Source organism: Lissotriton helveticus, chromosome 7 (assembly GCF_964261635.1).
Source record: "Lissotriton helveticus chromosome 7, aLisHel1.1, whole genome shotgun sequence".
NCBI lineage: Eukaryota > Metazoa > Chordata > Amphibia > Caudata > Salamandridae > Lissotriton > Lissotriton helveticus.
In genome coordinates, this window is record NC_136068.1 from 860,134,527 (window position 1) to 860,151,332 (window position 16,806).

Below are 16,806 nucleotides of genomic sequence, written 5' to 3' on the forward strand. Positions count from 1 at the left end.
AGAACCTCAGATAGAGGGGCAGAAAGGGGATCCACAGCCTTTGCTGTGCACCATGCCACAAATCTGTTCCACCGGCAGGCGTATACCGACTTTGTGGAGGGACGCCTGGCTGCCAGAATGACATCACAGACTTCAGGAGGCAAGTCAAATGGCCTCAACTGTCGCCGCTCAATCTCCACGCATGGAGGTGGAGACTGGACAGGTTCGGGTGGAGGACCGTCCCCTGCTGCTGCGACAGAAGGTCCTCCTGAAGGGGCAGGCGGATCGAGGGACCGACTGTCATGCTGAGTAGCTCGGGATACCAGTACCTTCGAGCCCAGTCCGGAGCCACAAGGATAACATGGGCCCGGTCGCGCCTGATCTTCTTCAGCACTCTGGGCAGAAGTGGTATAGGCGGAAAGGCGTACAACAGACCGCAACTCCACTCGCGCCGAAAGGCGTCGCCGAGCGAGTGCCGTCTTGGAAACTCCAACGCGCAGAACTGATGACATTGCGCGTTCTCTTCTGTGGCGAATAGATCTAACCAAGGCTCTCCCCATTGCTGAAAGAGGCCTCTCGCCACATCCGAGTTCAGACGCCATTCGTGATCCACCGAGCACCGACGGCTGAGTTCGTCCGCCCTGGCGTTCAGAGAACCTGCCAGGTGTTGAACCGTCAGAGTCACGCCCTGACGTTCCAGCCATTGCCAGAGGCGCAGAGCCTCTTGGCAAAGGGTCCACGACCCCACACCGCCCTGTTTGTTGCAGTACCACATGGCGGTGGTGTTGTCCGTGAACACCTGCACTACACTCCCGTTGACAAAGGGGAGGAATGCCTTCAGTGCCAGGCGAATCGCCCGCAGCTCCAACATGTTGATATGGAGCCGGGACTCCGCCGGAGACCAGAGGCCTCTGATCTCCGCCTCTCCCAAGTGGCCACCCCAGCCTTGGAGGGACGCGTCCGTCACAACCACGTGCTCCGGCTGGGGAAGGGAGAGGGATCTGCCCCTGACCCAATCGCGGTCTGTAAGCCACCACTGCAACTGTCTCGCAGTGCCCTCCGAGATCAGGACATGGTCGGATAGGTTGCCCTGATGCTGGGCCCACTGAAACTTCAGGTCCCACTGCAGAGCCCGCAACCGCCATCTGGCGTGATGCACCAGAAGGATGCAGGAGGCCATCAGCCCCAGAAGCCGCAGCGTCAACCTGACCGAAACCCGGGATAACGGCTGAAAGATGGGAATCAGAGCCTGAATATCCCGGACCCGCCGTTCCGGGGGATAAACCCGAAACTGCGCCGAGTCGAGAACCGCCCCGATGAAAAGGAGCTTTTGAGAGGGACACAGGTGTGATTTCGGCACATTGATGGAAAACCCCAACTCGTGCAGGAGGTCTGCCGTCATCTGAAGGTGGTGGACGACTGTCTGGGGCGAGCCCGCCTTCAACAGCCAGTCGTCGAGGTAGGGGAAGACTGAAACCCCTAACCGGCGCAGATGAGCTGCGACCACCGCCATCACTTTCGTGAACACCCGTGGGGCGCTGGTAAGGCCGAATGGGAGCACGATAAACTGAAAATGCTCGTGGCCTACCGTGAACCGCAGGTAACGCCGGTGGGCCGGCAGGACGGGGATGTGAAAGTACGCATCCTGCAAGTCCAACGCTACCATCCAGTCTTGTGGGTCTAGAGCAGCCAAGACCTGAGCCAAAGTCAACATCTTGAACTTCTCCTTCCGGAGGAAGCCGTTGACGTTCCGTAGATCCAAGATAGGACGCAGGCCTCCCTTGTCCTTCTTGGGTACCAGAAAGTAGTGGGAGTAGCAACCACACCCTACTTCTGGCCCAGGAACGCGCTCGATGGCCCCCTTGGCCAAGAGGGCCGTAACTTCCTCCTGCAGAAGAGTCAAGTGGTCCCCCGACACACGGTGGTTCTGCGGTGGCATGGCTGGAGGAGTGGACTCGAAGGGGAGGGCATAGCCCCTTCGGACAAGCTGCAGCACCCACCTGTCCGATGTTATCGCGCGCCAGCGGGAGTGGTGATGGCGAACCCTGCCACCCACTGGCGTCACGTGAGCCCGAAAGCTCGGACTAGGAAGGCTTGGATGCCGCAGCGGAGGGAGGCGTGGACTGACCACGACGCTGGCCTCTACCGCCACCACGGCGGAAACCACGGGCGCCACCGCGCTGGGGAGCGCTCTGCGCCGCGTGGCTGGCAGCACGTGTGGGACCTCCTCTCCCTTGGCCACGAAAGGGCCGAAACGAACCCGTCTGCTGGCGCTGGGTCTGGGTCGAGAGACCCAAGGACTTGGCCGTGACCCTGGAGTCCTTGAAGCGCTCCAGCGCGTGGTCCGCTTTGTCACCAAATAGGCGACTGCCATCAAATGGCATGTCCATAAGCGTATTTTGGACGTCTGGTGAGAAGTTGGCAGATCTCAGCCAGGCATGGCGACGAATCGCCACCGTAGTGGACATGGCCCGTCCCAGTGAGTCCGTGGTGTCCAGACCACAACGGATCGAGTACCGCGCCGCATCCCGGCCTTCAACAAAGGCCCGGGTGAGCTTGTCCCGCACTTCCTGGGGGCATTGCGGCAAACACTCCTCGACCGTATCCCACAGGGAGTGGGTGTAGCGGCCCAAGAGGCACGCGGTGTTACAAGACCGCAGCCCAGCACTCAAAGAGGAAAACACTTTCTTTCCGAATTGGTCGTACCTCTTTGATTCCCGGTCGGGCGGAGCCGACGGAAATGCGGACTGCGAAGTGGAGGCCTGGATCACCAGACTCTCCGGGGAGGGATGGGTGGACAGGAAGGCAGGGTCGTCCGCGCAGGGACGGTGACGCCTGGCAACGTTCCGGTCAACCGGCGCACCAGAGGCGGGCCTGGACCAGGTGCCCAGAAGGACATCCGTCAGGGCCTCATTAAACGGCAGCAGAGGCTCCTGGGGGCATGACTGCGGTTTAAAAACTTCCGTCAGGATATTCGGTTTGACCTTCGCAACGGGGAGCTCAAGGTGTAAGGCCTTGGCAGCCCTCATCAGGACCACCGAATAGGCAGCACCCGCCTCGGACGCCACAGGGGACGGAGAGACAAACCCAGGGTTGGGCGACTCGTCCAGGCCACTGGCATCACCCAGATCACCTACCCAGTCCACATCGTACTGGCAGGCACGGGATAGAGGGTCCTCAGACCCCTCCCAACCCTCTCCATACTCCTCCTCGTCATACCCATATTCTGGGTCGACGATATAGACATCGGGGTCAACAGGCCCCATCGGCGTCGGGTCCGGCGTCGGCCGACGCCGGTCCGGCTCCGAGTCCGGAGTCGGGGAGGAAAGGGGGGTGGCGCCGCGCGGCGTCGGTGCCGGGGACCCGACGCCGGCCGGAGCCGACGGCGGAGTCGCTGCACCACGCGGGGGCGGTACCATGGGCTGGCCCACAGGAACCGACGCCGGAGAGGCCGGGAGACCAGCCGGCGACGAACCAGAGGGAACCAGCGGCGCCGGGGCCGGAGCCACCGGCGGCGCCGGGGCAGGAGCACCCGAACCGCTCGGGCCCCCAGACGGGACCGACGGGCCCGCAGGCGCCGAAGGCCCCGCCGGAGAAGACCTCGCCCTCATAGCAATGAGGAAGGCCTCGATCTCCTCACGCGACGCGCCTTCCCCAGGGACCGACAGGTGTGGGGCAGACGGCGTCGGCGACCCATGCGGGACCGCGGGGGTGGGGTCACCCGAGCCCCCGGCCGCAGCACGCGGGCGTCGGGGGGAGTCGGGGGTGCGATGGCGACGCCCCGACTTCTTGTGCTTACCTGACGAGCCGGAGGAATGGTGGCGACTCCCGGAGCGCCCATGGCGGCTCCGCGACCGCTCCCTCGACCGCTCCCTCGACCTCCGACCGGACCGGGACCGCTCTCGACGCGGGGCCGACAACCGGAGTTCGAGAAGCTTGCGGGACCGCTCCCGCCTAGCTTTTCCAGTCAAGGCCCGACAGTCGACGCAGGACTCCACGTCGTGGTCCGCGCCCAGACACCGGAGGCAGAGTCGATGGTGGTCGGTGACCGACATCATGCGGTCGCACTCGTCACAACTCTTGAAACCGGGCATCCTACCGGCACCGTAAGGATCAATCTTAACAAAAAAACTTGGTCAAAAGACCGGAGTACTGCTCTTCGGATCTGCGCTAACTGGCGCGGAAAAAAGAAGAACTGACGTCAGCGCGCGGAGGCGGCGTCTATATACTCCAGCGACGTCATCACGGCGCACGACGCCGACGACGCGGAGCCGCAGGGGACGCCTGCAGACGACGCCTACCGACGCGCAGGGGTACTGCTACGCAAAAGTTTCCGGATCCAGACTGACGCCTGGGGATATTCTAAGGTAAGGAATCTAATACTAACCTGTTTCTTTCAGATGTCTTCTTACATGCTCAACTTGTATAGATGGGCATTAGGTATCGGATAAATGCATGCTGGTATTAACCCAAACTTTCCAATTCTTTCCCTTATTGTCATAAGACCTTGGCACGCAGTTAAGGGGAATGCTGCTCTGCATGGACAACATTTTCTTCCTCTGACAAAGTTAACGATCTTCAGCTATCTACAATACCTCCCCCCAAAAAGCTTTAGTCTTTTGTTTATGAACTTCTTTTTTTTTTTTATTGGTTTATTTGTAAAAACCAAATTGGTGGAGAAGGCCATGGCCTTCTGGGTGTTTGAGGTAATCATAGATCTAAAAAAAAATATTGGTTCACATATGACGTTTTCCTTTGGATGGTGGAAATCGCTTTAATACACTCTGGTTTCTTTCGCAGGTGTATGTCATATATTGCATCTTTTTCTAACATTTCTTGCAGGTCCTTGACCAAGTTTAAATACGCTCTAGTATCTCTTACTTTTCCTGGAAACTGTATATGTGGTCTCGGAAATAAATCTAAAATCTTTTTTTTGTTCTCATATGACATACTCGGTTTGTTGAAAAAACACAACGTCAGGCTCTTTACCAAAAAGTCCTCTCCCAGATCCCATCAACTAAAATGGTCCACCCGAAGCATTGTGACCATACCCACTGGCAGACAAACTAATCAGAAGATGGCATCAAACATCTGATTGTCACCAAGGAGCTTCATTACAATCAGGAAGGCACAAAGTTTTTTTGTTGGGATCTGTTTCTTCTCTGCCCATCATGGCTTGATCCTGCCTAGCTTTGACTTTTAAGGATGCCATACTGTGCATGCGTGACTGTGAAGATAAATTGAGGAGGAGGGTGAGCAGGAAGCTCCTGGCGGGGCATCCAGGACTGTACATATCTATACCTAACTACTAATATCGAAGCTACCTATATGAACAGCATACAGCTTCTTTGCATAAATTAACAGATTTACATGCAAATTGTTTTCAAGGAAAAGCAACCGGAACAATAGATGGCAGGAATGTGTACAACATGTAAATGTACACAATACATTTAGTAACGTGTCTCACCCCCATGTATTCCACCCGTGACAAGTATGGGGAGAAATATCGATTTGGCTACATGTGGCGGATCTCACGGGGAAGTTTCTTAGTAACAAAAAATTACACTGGTTGTTTTGTTTATTTTATGTTTTTACTTACCATACAAAAGGCTGTTTGTGTCTGATCCTAGAATTGAAGTACACTAGAAAGCTTTGGAATTTTTGTAAGTGCCCATAAACCGTATAAACAGTTGCTACATTAAGGTTATCCATGTGCACTCCTGCTGGCACACAAAGAAATCAGCACGAAACATTATTGCATCATACTAATAAAGGTTATTTTTTATTATGAATATAAACTACATACATAGCTTAAGTGGATTACGAAACTTGTACGTTAAAAAAAAAAAATGATTATGTTTCCGTTTACTAGCACCTTTGCTTCTCAACCACTTGTAAGGAAACATGGTCTATGTTCAGCAAATGGAATGAGGGTTCAGATTTTAACAGTGCTATATATATATATATATATATATATATATATATATATATATATATATATATATATATTCTTTTAACATTCAACCATACCAGGCTAAAATATTTTTACAATACTCTAAACAATATTAAATAAGATCTTCAAAGTCAGTGTTTACTACGCACTGCATTTTGAGCAATCGAGTTCACATTTTAATTTCTAATAGCAACACGTCCTTGGGTTTGTGGTGAAAATATTATTTTGAAAATTCAGGCCTTCCTTTCTTTGAAAGTTAAAGTGGCTTTGCAATCTTCAGAATTCATATCCATTTATAATTGTATGCATCAGTTCAGAACAAAAATTATGAGCCATAACTGCCATGTGAGAGTCACCAGACACTGCTCAAGAGATCTGGGTTTAAACTGATGACCGCGTGCCTTTCCTGTACCGCGCGCTATCAATCAATACAGGAGCACGTTTACATGCGTGGTATGTAAAGAGACATTTTCAAACATCAAATGATTCAAAACACCAGCAGTAACACGTTGACGCGAGTTTGTCCCATGTACCCTGTGAAAGCCACAGAGCTTCGTTTCTGACATCTGTGGTTGCTATTTCTCGTCACTGCTGAGGGCACTGTGTTGCAGCGGTTGGTTTTGAGGGCACGTGTATCACTGGATAAGCTTTCTGGCGCGTTTTCTTCTCTTGCCGTTTGGCCGTTATTCCGTCCTCTTCACATTTCATAGCTTTTGATTCACCAGGAGTGACTGACCTACAGGTAAAGCAGTAATTCTAATTTGAAACATAACACTGAAATTCATGTCTTAATAGCATGGTGAAGTCAAACACCGTGAAACGCTTATTCATATACATAAATAGTGGGCAACTCAAAAACACTGCAAAAAACCTTGCTGGTTGTCAATCATGTACCGTGGATGCTTTCTACAGAAAATAAAACTGTGTCAACACAAACAGTGGTTAACATTAACCCAAAAGTTAGTATTAAAGGAAACCAACACGGTTTGTGGCCCAGTGAGCAATGTAAAAATAAATGTACATTAAAAGAGTTGCAAATTAGATAATTATAACAATATCATATTTTAAATATGTTATCTTATAATAGATTTGAAGCTTTGCATAAATTTAAATAACTTTACGCAAACTGAATAGTTGTCATTTTACTCTGTTGGAAGAATTAAGGAGTAACTGGGTCTTACTGGGTGTGATAGCTACTGCAAAAGGTTACAAGCAGCTTTCAGTAAAAATAAAAATAACAAGGTATTGTCCCATGGCCAACGTAAGCAATGCAGACCATTTTTCTACTTTCGCACACTGGATACTGAACTTAAGCCTCAAACCTTAATAGTGTGCACATACGTAAATCAGTCTTTACGAAAGTGAAATTTCTGGAGACAAGTTTGCTATAGACCAGTAAGCATCTAATGACTTGCATGAGATCTAACAACCAATACTGAAAGGGGTGCGCTTCATATTTTCACATTTAACACATAATTGGTATTTATATTCAAAGATACACATTCTAAGCAGTGATTTACAACAGACAAGCATGTAGAACAAGTACACAGTAGTGGAGGATACAGCAAACAATATCAGTCACTGCTTAAAAACCTCTTCAACTTACATTATATGCTTGAAAAACGTTTTCAAGTACATACTTGCCAAACCAACATAATATCCTATTACAAAGTAACTTGGAGCATATAGAAAAGATAATCTGCAGATAATCGGGAACTGATTAGGCTCACATTATTTTAACCTTTGTTCTGAGGTGCAGGAAACAAAAAAATAACATGCAAGGTATTACACATAAAAGGAACGAGGGTTGCTTAATGTGGTAGTGTCGCTTACTATATACATTACACTGTAAGCACCTAACCATTATAAAAATATGGCATCAGAAAAAACAGTAGTAAGGCAAATAGTAAAAAGCGGCCGCAAACTGTACCCTGTATCATGGAACAGTCACAGCAATGCCCCTGCCTCAGTCAGTTTACCAAGAACATCATGGCAGGTCATCATCTAAATGCAGTTGCCTAAATATAAATCTAGAGTAGCAAGGCATACACATTTGATTTGGGAAACGGAGAGAACACGAGATGGTGACAGAGCTTTTGTAAGATCAAACAGCAAGGTGTGAAACCAGGGCCGGACTGGGAACACAAAGCAGCCCTGGCAATTTAGCCCCTGGGAGAGCACTGCCTGGCCGCAGGGGGCAGAAACGTGTGTTTGCTGCTTCTGTAACTGGGGACCGATCTTGGAACACAGCTGCAAAACCGGCCCCCAGAAAAAACATCAGCCCCCACCATCAGAGTCTACCGGGTAAACACCCGATACCCGGTACGGCCAGTCCGGCCTTGTGAAACCAGCACCTCAATCTAGACTAGGTGCCAGATTAAGGTTTTTGTCGTACAGGATAAGAGTTGACAACTGCATCTTTGGCATGTATGGCGAGAAATGTTGCAGCGGACAAATGCTGTGAAAGTCTGGTGTAACTGCTAGTGTGACCCCCACCACCATGCGCCAATCTCTCATCTATGAGCAAAGCATGACTTCTTGTCTTAGTTGCTCTATGTCCTACCCGCTTCATTCAGTCTCCCTATGCCTTGGGCCTAGCTTACGTTGCTCCAGCTCCTACGCTCACTGTCAACTATCCAACGTGATTGCACCCACACTGACCACACCATTGGTTCCGTTAACTCTGCCATCCCGACCAGAACCCATTTCAGCCACTTCCAAGATCCAAACAAAGGTCCCGCAAATGTACTCCAAAATGGGGTGCAATTGTGGGACATGTACTCAAAACATTCCTGACAAGCTTGGCGTTTTCTCCCAGCATATAAGGGGCATTTTTACATTTTTCTGTATGTAAGTCCAGTGGGAGCTTCGCACAGAAGGAATGCCAGTAGGAGGGGCATCCAACGATCCACTCTACACTGGGCGGTCGTTCAAACGCTATTTCTTCCAGTGTTGTGGCCACTAAATAGATGTTCTCCATATCCAGCAGTAACTACATCATTAGGAACGAACAGTAAATGAGATTGGGGGTGGGGGGGTAGGGGGAGAAGAGAGGGTGAGTGGCACATTTGCCATTTGTCAGACGTTGCCTTGCCACCCTGCTCAAAATAAAGCCATCTATCCCTACATACAGATCAAAAACTACTTATGCTTAGAGTACAGTAAATTATTGCTTTGCTTTTTGCACTAACATAGTTTGACGATAATGAATGAAAGTTGGGGGATTGCAGAGTATGATGCCCAGGAAGTAGGCAGCGCAGAGCTGAGGGTCGGAAATCGGCTGCTCAAACAGGCCGGAGCAGATGTGGCTTAGCACTTTGAAAACCATCTATTGAATGGGGAGAGGGCACGGGGACATACTAGGCAGCGATCAAGAACCGAATACATAGCGGATCGCATTGCAGGGACCCTCGCAGTAGCCCAGATGGACGTGTAGGCTAGGCCTCGTATGCAGCGGAGTTGTGGAAATGGCAGTCAGGACCTGCGGCACGAAAGCTCAAGATTAACAGCAACTACAGGGTGAGCCTGGAAGACGAGGTGGGGATAGGTGAAGACTCCGCAGTTGAAAAGCTTTTGGCCTTGAAGCTTACCAATAACCAGTAAAGCGCATAGCCATAGAAAGAGGACTATCAGAAATCTGATGATAGGGGCAAATCCCACTGGACAAGAGCAAGTTCGCTGCCAGCATGATCTGACTACCCTAACTTCACACTGTTTCATGAGCACTGCCTCACTATAGAACCTCACTTTTGAGTTCCTGCTTGAGTTTCAGTGAGCCCACAGTCTGACCCAGACGAAAGACAACTAAAGAACGACAGACACAGATAATCACCTCCTTCTTACATCATCAGCAAGCACGTCAAATTAGTGTTGAAGTGAAGAAACAAGGGCAATCCTTTTAAGAAAAGCACAGTATTTCCATCTCCCATAACTTCTCACAGGACATTATGAATAGGCGTAAATGGTTCAGGATGCTACGCCCCCGCCTCAAGCAGTATGCGTTTTGAAATGGGCTGTTGGACCAGGCAGCGATGCTCATCACTCATGCGAACAAAACCACAGAATATTATGATCCTGGCCAGCTAGAGGGTTTCCTAGACTCCCTCTGGAATTATATATGGACATTAAAAGGCTATTTTGAGGTACTGAAATGCCCTTCATTCCACAGGATAAGAAACTCTCGGATCAACGAACAGAGGAACGGAAACAACTGGAAGAAGCGTCAGGAACATGATTTACAGGGCCCAATTCGAAGTAGCAGCAGAAATTGTTGCCATCCAGAGACCAGTCCAGTCCACATAGGAGGATACAGGAAATTAGGTACTCTATATCACATGAAGGATTAGACCCTCCCTCATAAACACACACTGCAGACACCACCTCAAATCATTTCTGTCTGGGCCTGTGGAGGCATGTTGAATGACTGTATGTCCGACAACCCACAAGACTAAAGGACGAGGACCCTTCTGTGTTATTCCTCAAGATTCTCTGGGTTGGTTAATTCACATTCTCACTACCTCCAGGGCCTAGAGATCTACTCATTATCAGTTTGATCTCAGTCTATACGCAAATCAAGTTTATACTTAATCATCGCCTAGCCCCCACCATTTAGGTTACTCACACTCCCCACAAAAAGAAAAAATACTCATCCAAACCCCTCAAGGTGCTGCAAGACACCCATTTCCAGGTTGGACTGCATATCAAGTGCTCATTTGCAAAACAATACAGTTCCGGTGTATCTATCCTATGAATTGCCACCCCATCAGAACTCAATAGTATCCATGAACATGAACACAACAACTTATTATCTAATGAGGAAGAAAGTTCTAATTTACCTTCATTTTCTTTGACCTGAATAGCCCTTATCCAGGAGACTCGCCACTCAGACTTAGAAAGCAAGATATTAAAAAGGAACTGGATGGTAAAGAGTTTCAGGCTAGTAAATCTACCCATGGCATGGTAAACAGATTCCTTAGAGTCCACACAGTATGGTGTGATCCCCATTGCGTTTATGCGCTTATCGGACCTACATTACAAAAACTTTACTCATTGGATCAATATATTCAAAAATTTAACATCAAACACGAGACACTAGGTACGATCCCTAACATTCTGCAGCAGCGGGTCAAAACTAAGACACTCTTGAGTGGTGACTGGAACCTGGTCTTAGTCCCATTCTAGGACGAATCCGATCAACTGATGACCAGTCCTAAAAGACGGGCGTACTAGAGGACTTGATGAATGACTACTCTATATTAGATCCCAGGAGAATGGTGCAGCAAAGGGAGAGATATTACACATTCGCTTCACACACAGACTACATTTTAACTTTAGCCATGCTCCAGGACCATACAAGAACACAGCTATTCAACCCAACAGCGTGTCAGACCATGACACCATCCACCCTTGGTTAGAGCTTGATGTAATAAAACCTCCAGTTGTTCAGTGGTGTTTGCACCTGTCCAGATATAGACTCCCAGACAACCACAAAAGGCTTTCCTCTGCACATATTTAGAGGAAGATCTTCTCACTTGGGATTCTATGGGCAGCGAGCTAAACCTCCATAAGAGGTGAAATCACGTGTGACACTAGAGATGCTGCCTCAGTGTAACTGGCTGGAAAGTAGTCAAAGAACGACCGGCTGCTCGGTCTCCCATTCCCAAGAGGCACTATGTGCGCTGCTAGGCACAGTTTCTTGGTAGGTGTGTGCATCACAAAGCATGATCAATGCGTTTACTGCATGATTTCAGAGTATATTGTCGGATACTGATTTACATCTTATTGAAAGATGGGAGCAACTTGGGATTGAGCAAGGATTGCTCACATTAGACAATTCCTAATGGTTTTGACGATATAAATGCTTGGAGATGTACAAGGACAGTGATGATTAGAAAACTCAATAAAGTGGTTAAACCATGAATGAGACGTGTGTATTTTTCAATATGGTATAATAAACAGACTCATTTAGAGATAAAACCGTACACAACTAGTTTCACTTTTCTGAGGGAATTGACAAATGTTCATATTGAGCATATACTGGCAAATCTCTGAATATATTATCCCAATTGCAAATAAATGTTACAGCAGTTTGTATTCCATTTAATTACATGTGCCCATAAGTTTTTCCCCCACAGGGGTATTTTTGCACAATTGCATTAAGTTTCGAACAGTCTTTTTTTAAGCCTAAGTTATCATTCATTCTGAGAAATGTGTTTTCTGACACTCGCAATGGGTTTACAGTTGCCTTTCATAGTAAACAACAAGTTATTTACCTTTGGTAACGCTTTCTGGTGGATACTCTATGCAACTGCATATCATATATTTTACCTTTACGATATCCCCAGGTGTCAGACTAGAGCCCTATGTTCAAGAGCAATTGTTCCAGCATAGAAGTAGGTGGTGCCATCAGAGCTACAATGGTCTCGCACTACCCTAGAAGAGACTGCATGGAGTCACCTATGGGCAGCACCCGTGCACACAGACTAGAGTTAAGTCTTGCTCTTTTTTTGCGCTCTCAGAAGTGGATACCAAGACAAATTGGAGGGGCTAGTGTGCCAAGACTAACTAAGGACCTTTTTGCAGACACCTGGGTCTAATGCACAAAAGTGGAAGGGCGAGAGGAATCTGCAGTTGAAGTATCCACTAGAAAGGAGTTACAGAAAGTAACTTGTACTTCTGATAGGTATTTCTAATTGATTTCTCACCTCTAGAATAGATAAACCAAGCAGTACCTCTCAAAAGTTGGAGGGTCTGAGGAGTGGACTCGCACAAAAAAGTTGTGCAGAACTGAAAGGGTAAAAAGGCCCTCTATGTGGACCTAATTGTAGTGCTCGCTGAGTGTTTGCATCGATGATCAAGTAGCAGCCAGAAAGACCTCATCAATGCAGTTGAAGCATGCTTTGGCTCTGGTGGAAATAGGCCTCTTTGCTGGCCTTAGCACAGCATGTGTTTTTGCACAGGACGTTCTACAGGGAGTCTGCCTTTGAACTGCCTTCCCCTTCTTTGCACCGTAAAACCAAACGATGAGCAGGTCATCGAGCCAGTATTATTTTGTGCCCTCGATGTAAAACCTAAGGGCTCTCCAGGTAAAATATCTCCTCCTCGTCAAGGAATGTGGTAGAGAGAAAATGGAGGAAGGACGATGGCCTGACCTTCTTAGAATGGAAAGTGGCAATACAACCTTTGGTACAAAGAAATCCCAAGTTCTCAGCACCAATTTGTCTGGAAAGTGGTGTACGCAGGTTGCACTGAAAGTGCCTGCAGGTCACTGACATGATGTACAGAAATGATAGCGATAAGAAAAAAATGCCTAGATGGTGAAGAGAACCTGTGCACGGGATTGGACAGCATGCATATCAAAAAGAGGTAGACCAAATTAAGGTCCTATTAAGGCATAATGAAGGACTTCGGTATAACACACACCTAAGTTCATTTAGGAATCTTATCACAAAGGGGGACAAAAAAAGGTTGGTAAGTCAAACTTAAAAAGGCAGGAGAAGGGCAGACTTGCCATCTTTAAATGTGCCCGCTGAGCCTTTCTGGGCAATAGATAAAACTAACAAGTGACCATCTGATAGCTTGGCCTACAGAGGAGAACGCCACAAATTTCTCCCAAAACAACAAGTAGAAGGACTTAGTTGAAGAGCACCTAGCCGCGGAATCACATCCACTACTTCGGTGGGCAGGTCGAAATTGTCACTAATCAACTTCAATGCAAGCGGTGTAGATTATGGAGTATTGGGTACAGAACCCTGCTGTGAGAAAGTGCGTCTTTTTACATGGTTAGCCCCCTCTTTTTGCCTGGTATTTGATGTGGTTTTGATTGTAGTGCACAGGGTCCCTGCCAAGAAGGTTCCCTGTGCCAGTGCTTCTTCCCTAAAACATATCCACAATTGCCAGCAGGCATATTCTGAGTGTTCTCCCTAGCATTCATCAACCTGCCAGAAGATTGGCTACCAGGGATATGGAGTAGTTTCTGTCCTGTAACTCCAGTTCTGTAGTAGGGGTATCTCTGTTATAGTTATAATCTAGTGAATAGTCCCGCCCATGTGCATGGACCCCGGAGCAATCAAAAATAATCTCTTAAGTTGTCAAAAAATGCAGAACTGCACAGACACTTAGAGAATTTAAAGACAGATAATGCAGCCTATATCCACAGGCTACACTGTCCAGTACTTCAACTAGAAATTCCACCAAAAATCCACAAACAGCGCAGCCTGTCCAGATTTCTCCACAGAGAAAACCTTGCCATTACCAGCAAAACCCTCTGGAATGATAGTGAGGAAGGAGTGGACAGACAAGCCCCATAGGCTGCCATTATGTGACTCAGAACAGGATACTGTGCCTTTATGAGAACTTTCCAGAACTCTCACAGTATCCCAGAATGCACTGCAGGTCCCTTTTACTTTCAGTTCTTTTTGAAGGCGTAACACGCCAGACCTGTAGCATTCCTCACATGAATATATCTCTCTCCACCAGGGAGGAGGGCGGGCGCTTATGACTATAACAGATACCCCTACTACAGAACTGGAGTTACAGGACAGAAACTACTCCTTCTGTAGTAGGGGATCTCTGTGTATAGTCATAACCTAGTGAATAGAATGGCAAGCCCATCCCTACACCAACGCGGCGGTGGAGAAAAAAAATAAAAATAACACCACTACTGTGCGAACAGATTTCGCAGCGAAGCCTGCCCAACCTGAGCGTCTGTCCTGGCCTCAGTGTCCAGACAGTAATGCTTAGCAAAGGTATGGACCGACTTCCAAGTGGCCGCCTTGCAGATTTCTGCAATTGGAACATTACGTAGCAAAGCAGTCGTGGCAGCTTTGCCCCTGGTGGAATGAGCCTTAGGTTTACCCCGTAAGGTCTTATTAGCCTTCTGGTAACACAATTGTATACAGGACACAATCCACCTCGAGATGGACTGTTTTGAGGTAGCAAGACCGGTCCTGACTGATCCATAATTGATAAACAATTGGTCTGACCTACGAATATCTTTGGTTTTATCCAGATAAAATTTCAACACCCTCCTGACATCCAGGGAATGCAGAGACCTTTCCGCTGGAGATGAAGGATTCTCAAAAAACGTAGGTAAAGTTATGGTCTGGTTAACATGGAAATCAGATACCTTTGGAAGAAATTTAGGGTGAGTACGCATAACAACTTTTGCAGCATGAAATACAGTATAAGGTTCTTGGCAACACAACGCCTGAATTTCACTCACCCTGCGGGCCGATGTAATGGCCACGAGGAACGCCGCCTTCCAGGACAGGTGCTGCAACGAAGCCTTATGAATAGGTTCAAAAGGCTCCTTCATCAATCTGGACAGCACCACGTTCAATTCCCAGGAAGGCGAAGGAAGCCGGACAGGAGGGAACACTTTCTTCAAGCCTTCCAAAAAATCTTTGATCACAGGGATCTGGAAGAAGGAAGTCTGTGAAGGGCATTTCCTGTAGGCAGTCAGCGCAGCGAGATGAACCTTAATGGAATGGACATTAAGGCCAGACTGTGCCAAATGTAGAAGATACGGAAGGATGACATCTTCCTTACACGTCGTCGGGTCATAGTTCTTGGACTTCCACCAGATGCAAAATCTCTTCCACTTGTAAGCATAGGAAGTCCTAGTGGAAGGTCGCTTAGCCTCCTTCAGTATGTCCATACAATCGTCTGGTAGATTCAAATGGCCATATTGCACTATCTCAGGATCCATGCCGCCAAACTCAAAGACGAGAGGTTGGGGTGCACCATCTGCCCCCCGAACTTCGTGAGAAGGTCCGGCCGGCACGGCAGTCTTATGTGAGGAAGGAGAGACCGGTGAAGCAGGTCCGTGAACCACCACTGCCTGGGCCATTCCAGGGCAATCAGGATCATCTGCGCCCTGGACTGGGACAGCTTGATGAGTACCGCCCTAATCAGGGGAATGGGTGGAAAAGCGTACAGAAAGCTGGTTGACCTGTTGATCCATAACGCATTCCCCAGCGTCCGCTGCTGGTAGTACCTGGAGGCGAAGTCTCGGCATTTGCTGTTTTCGGCAGTGGCGAACAGATCTACGTCTGGGGTCCCCCACCTTGCGAAGACTTCTCCTAGTACTTCGTCGTTTATGACCCATTCGTGGTTTTCCCGAATCAGTCTGCTCAGTGCGTCGGCCTGAACATTCTGCACACCTGGTAGATGGGTAGCCGTTATCGTCAGTCCTCTGGCTAGAAGCCAACGCCAGATCGCCTGCGCCTCTTGCGACAGAGTGCGCGATCTCGAACCCCCCTGCTTGTTGAGGTAATAAATCGTGGTCGTATTGTCCGTCTATACAAGCAGAGAGTTGGTCTGGAAGGACGGATGAAAGGCCTTCAGTGCCAAGTGAACAGCTCTGAGTTCCAGGAAATTGATGTGATACGTGGACTTCGCCTGGGACCACGTTCCTTGTATCTGTAAGTCTCCCGAGTGCGCCCCCCAGCGTGGAGAGACGCATCCGTCACAAAATAGTCTGTGTGGGAATGTCCTTGTGAAAGGGAACCCCTCTGAGGAGATTCTCCGCTGAACACCACCACTTCAGAGACTGAAGAGCATGCAGAGACAGTCGTATCTTGTCGTCCCAAGATCCTTTCCTCTGATCCCACTGATCCTCCAAGCACTCCTGCAATGGTCTCATGTGCAGCCGGGTGTGTGGCGTGAGGAAGATACAAGAGGCCATCGACCCCAGTAGAGAAGACACCGTCCTCACTGTTGTAGATGGAGCGGTCATAAGAGCCTGAGCCTTCCGAAGGAGTGATAATCGTCTCTCCTCCGAAAGAGACACGGTTGCTGACAGCGTATTGATGGAGGCTCCCAAGTACTGTATGCACTGGACCGGAGTCGGGACAGACTTGGACATGTTGATG

At 48.6% G+C, this 16,806-nt stretch overlaps 1 protein-coding gene across 2 annotated transcripts in view; it reads right to left on the bottom strand.

The window, feature by feature from the left end:
- Positions 1–5,734: 5,734 nt before the first annotated feature.
- Positions 5,735–16,806, bottom strand: part of SPDL1 (spindle apparatus coiled-coil protein 1) — a 424,110-nt gene continuing 413,038 nt past the window's right edge. Inside the window, exon 12 of one of the 2 annotated variants that reach the window (XM_078653377.1) lies at positions 5,735–6,668. In XM_078653377.1, the coding sequence (XP_078509503.1) occupies positions 6,518–6,668 (151 nt within the window). In that variant the 3' untranslated portion in view covers positions 5,735–6,517. The remainder of the gene's footprint in view (positions 6,669–16,806) is intronic. The other variant, XM_078653378.1, reaches the window with a different exon arrangement.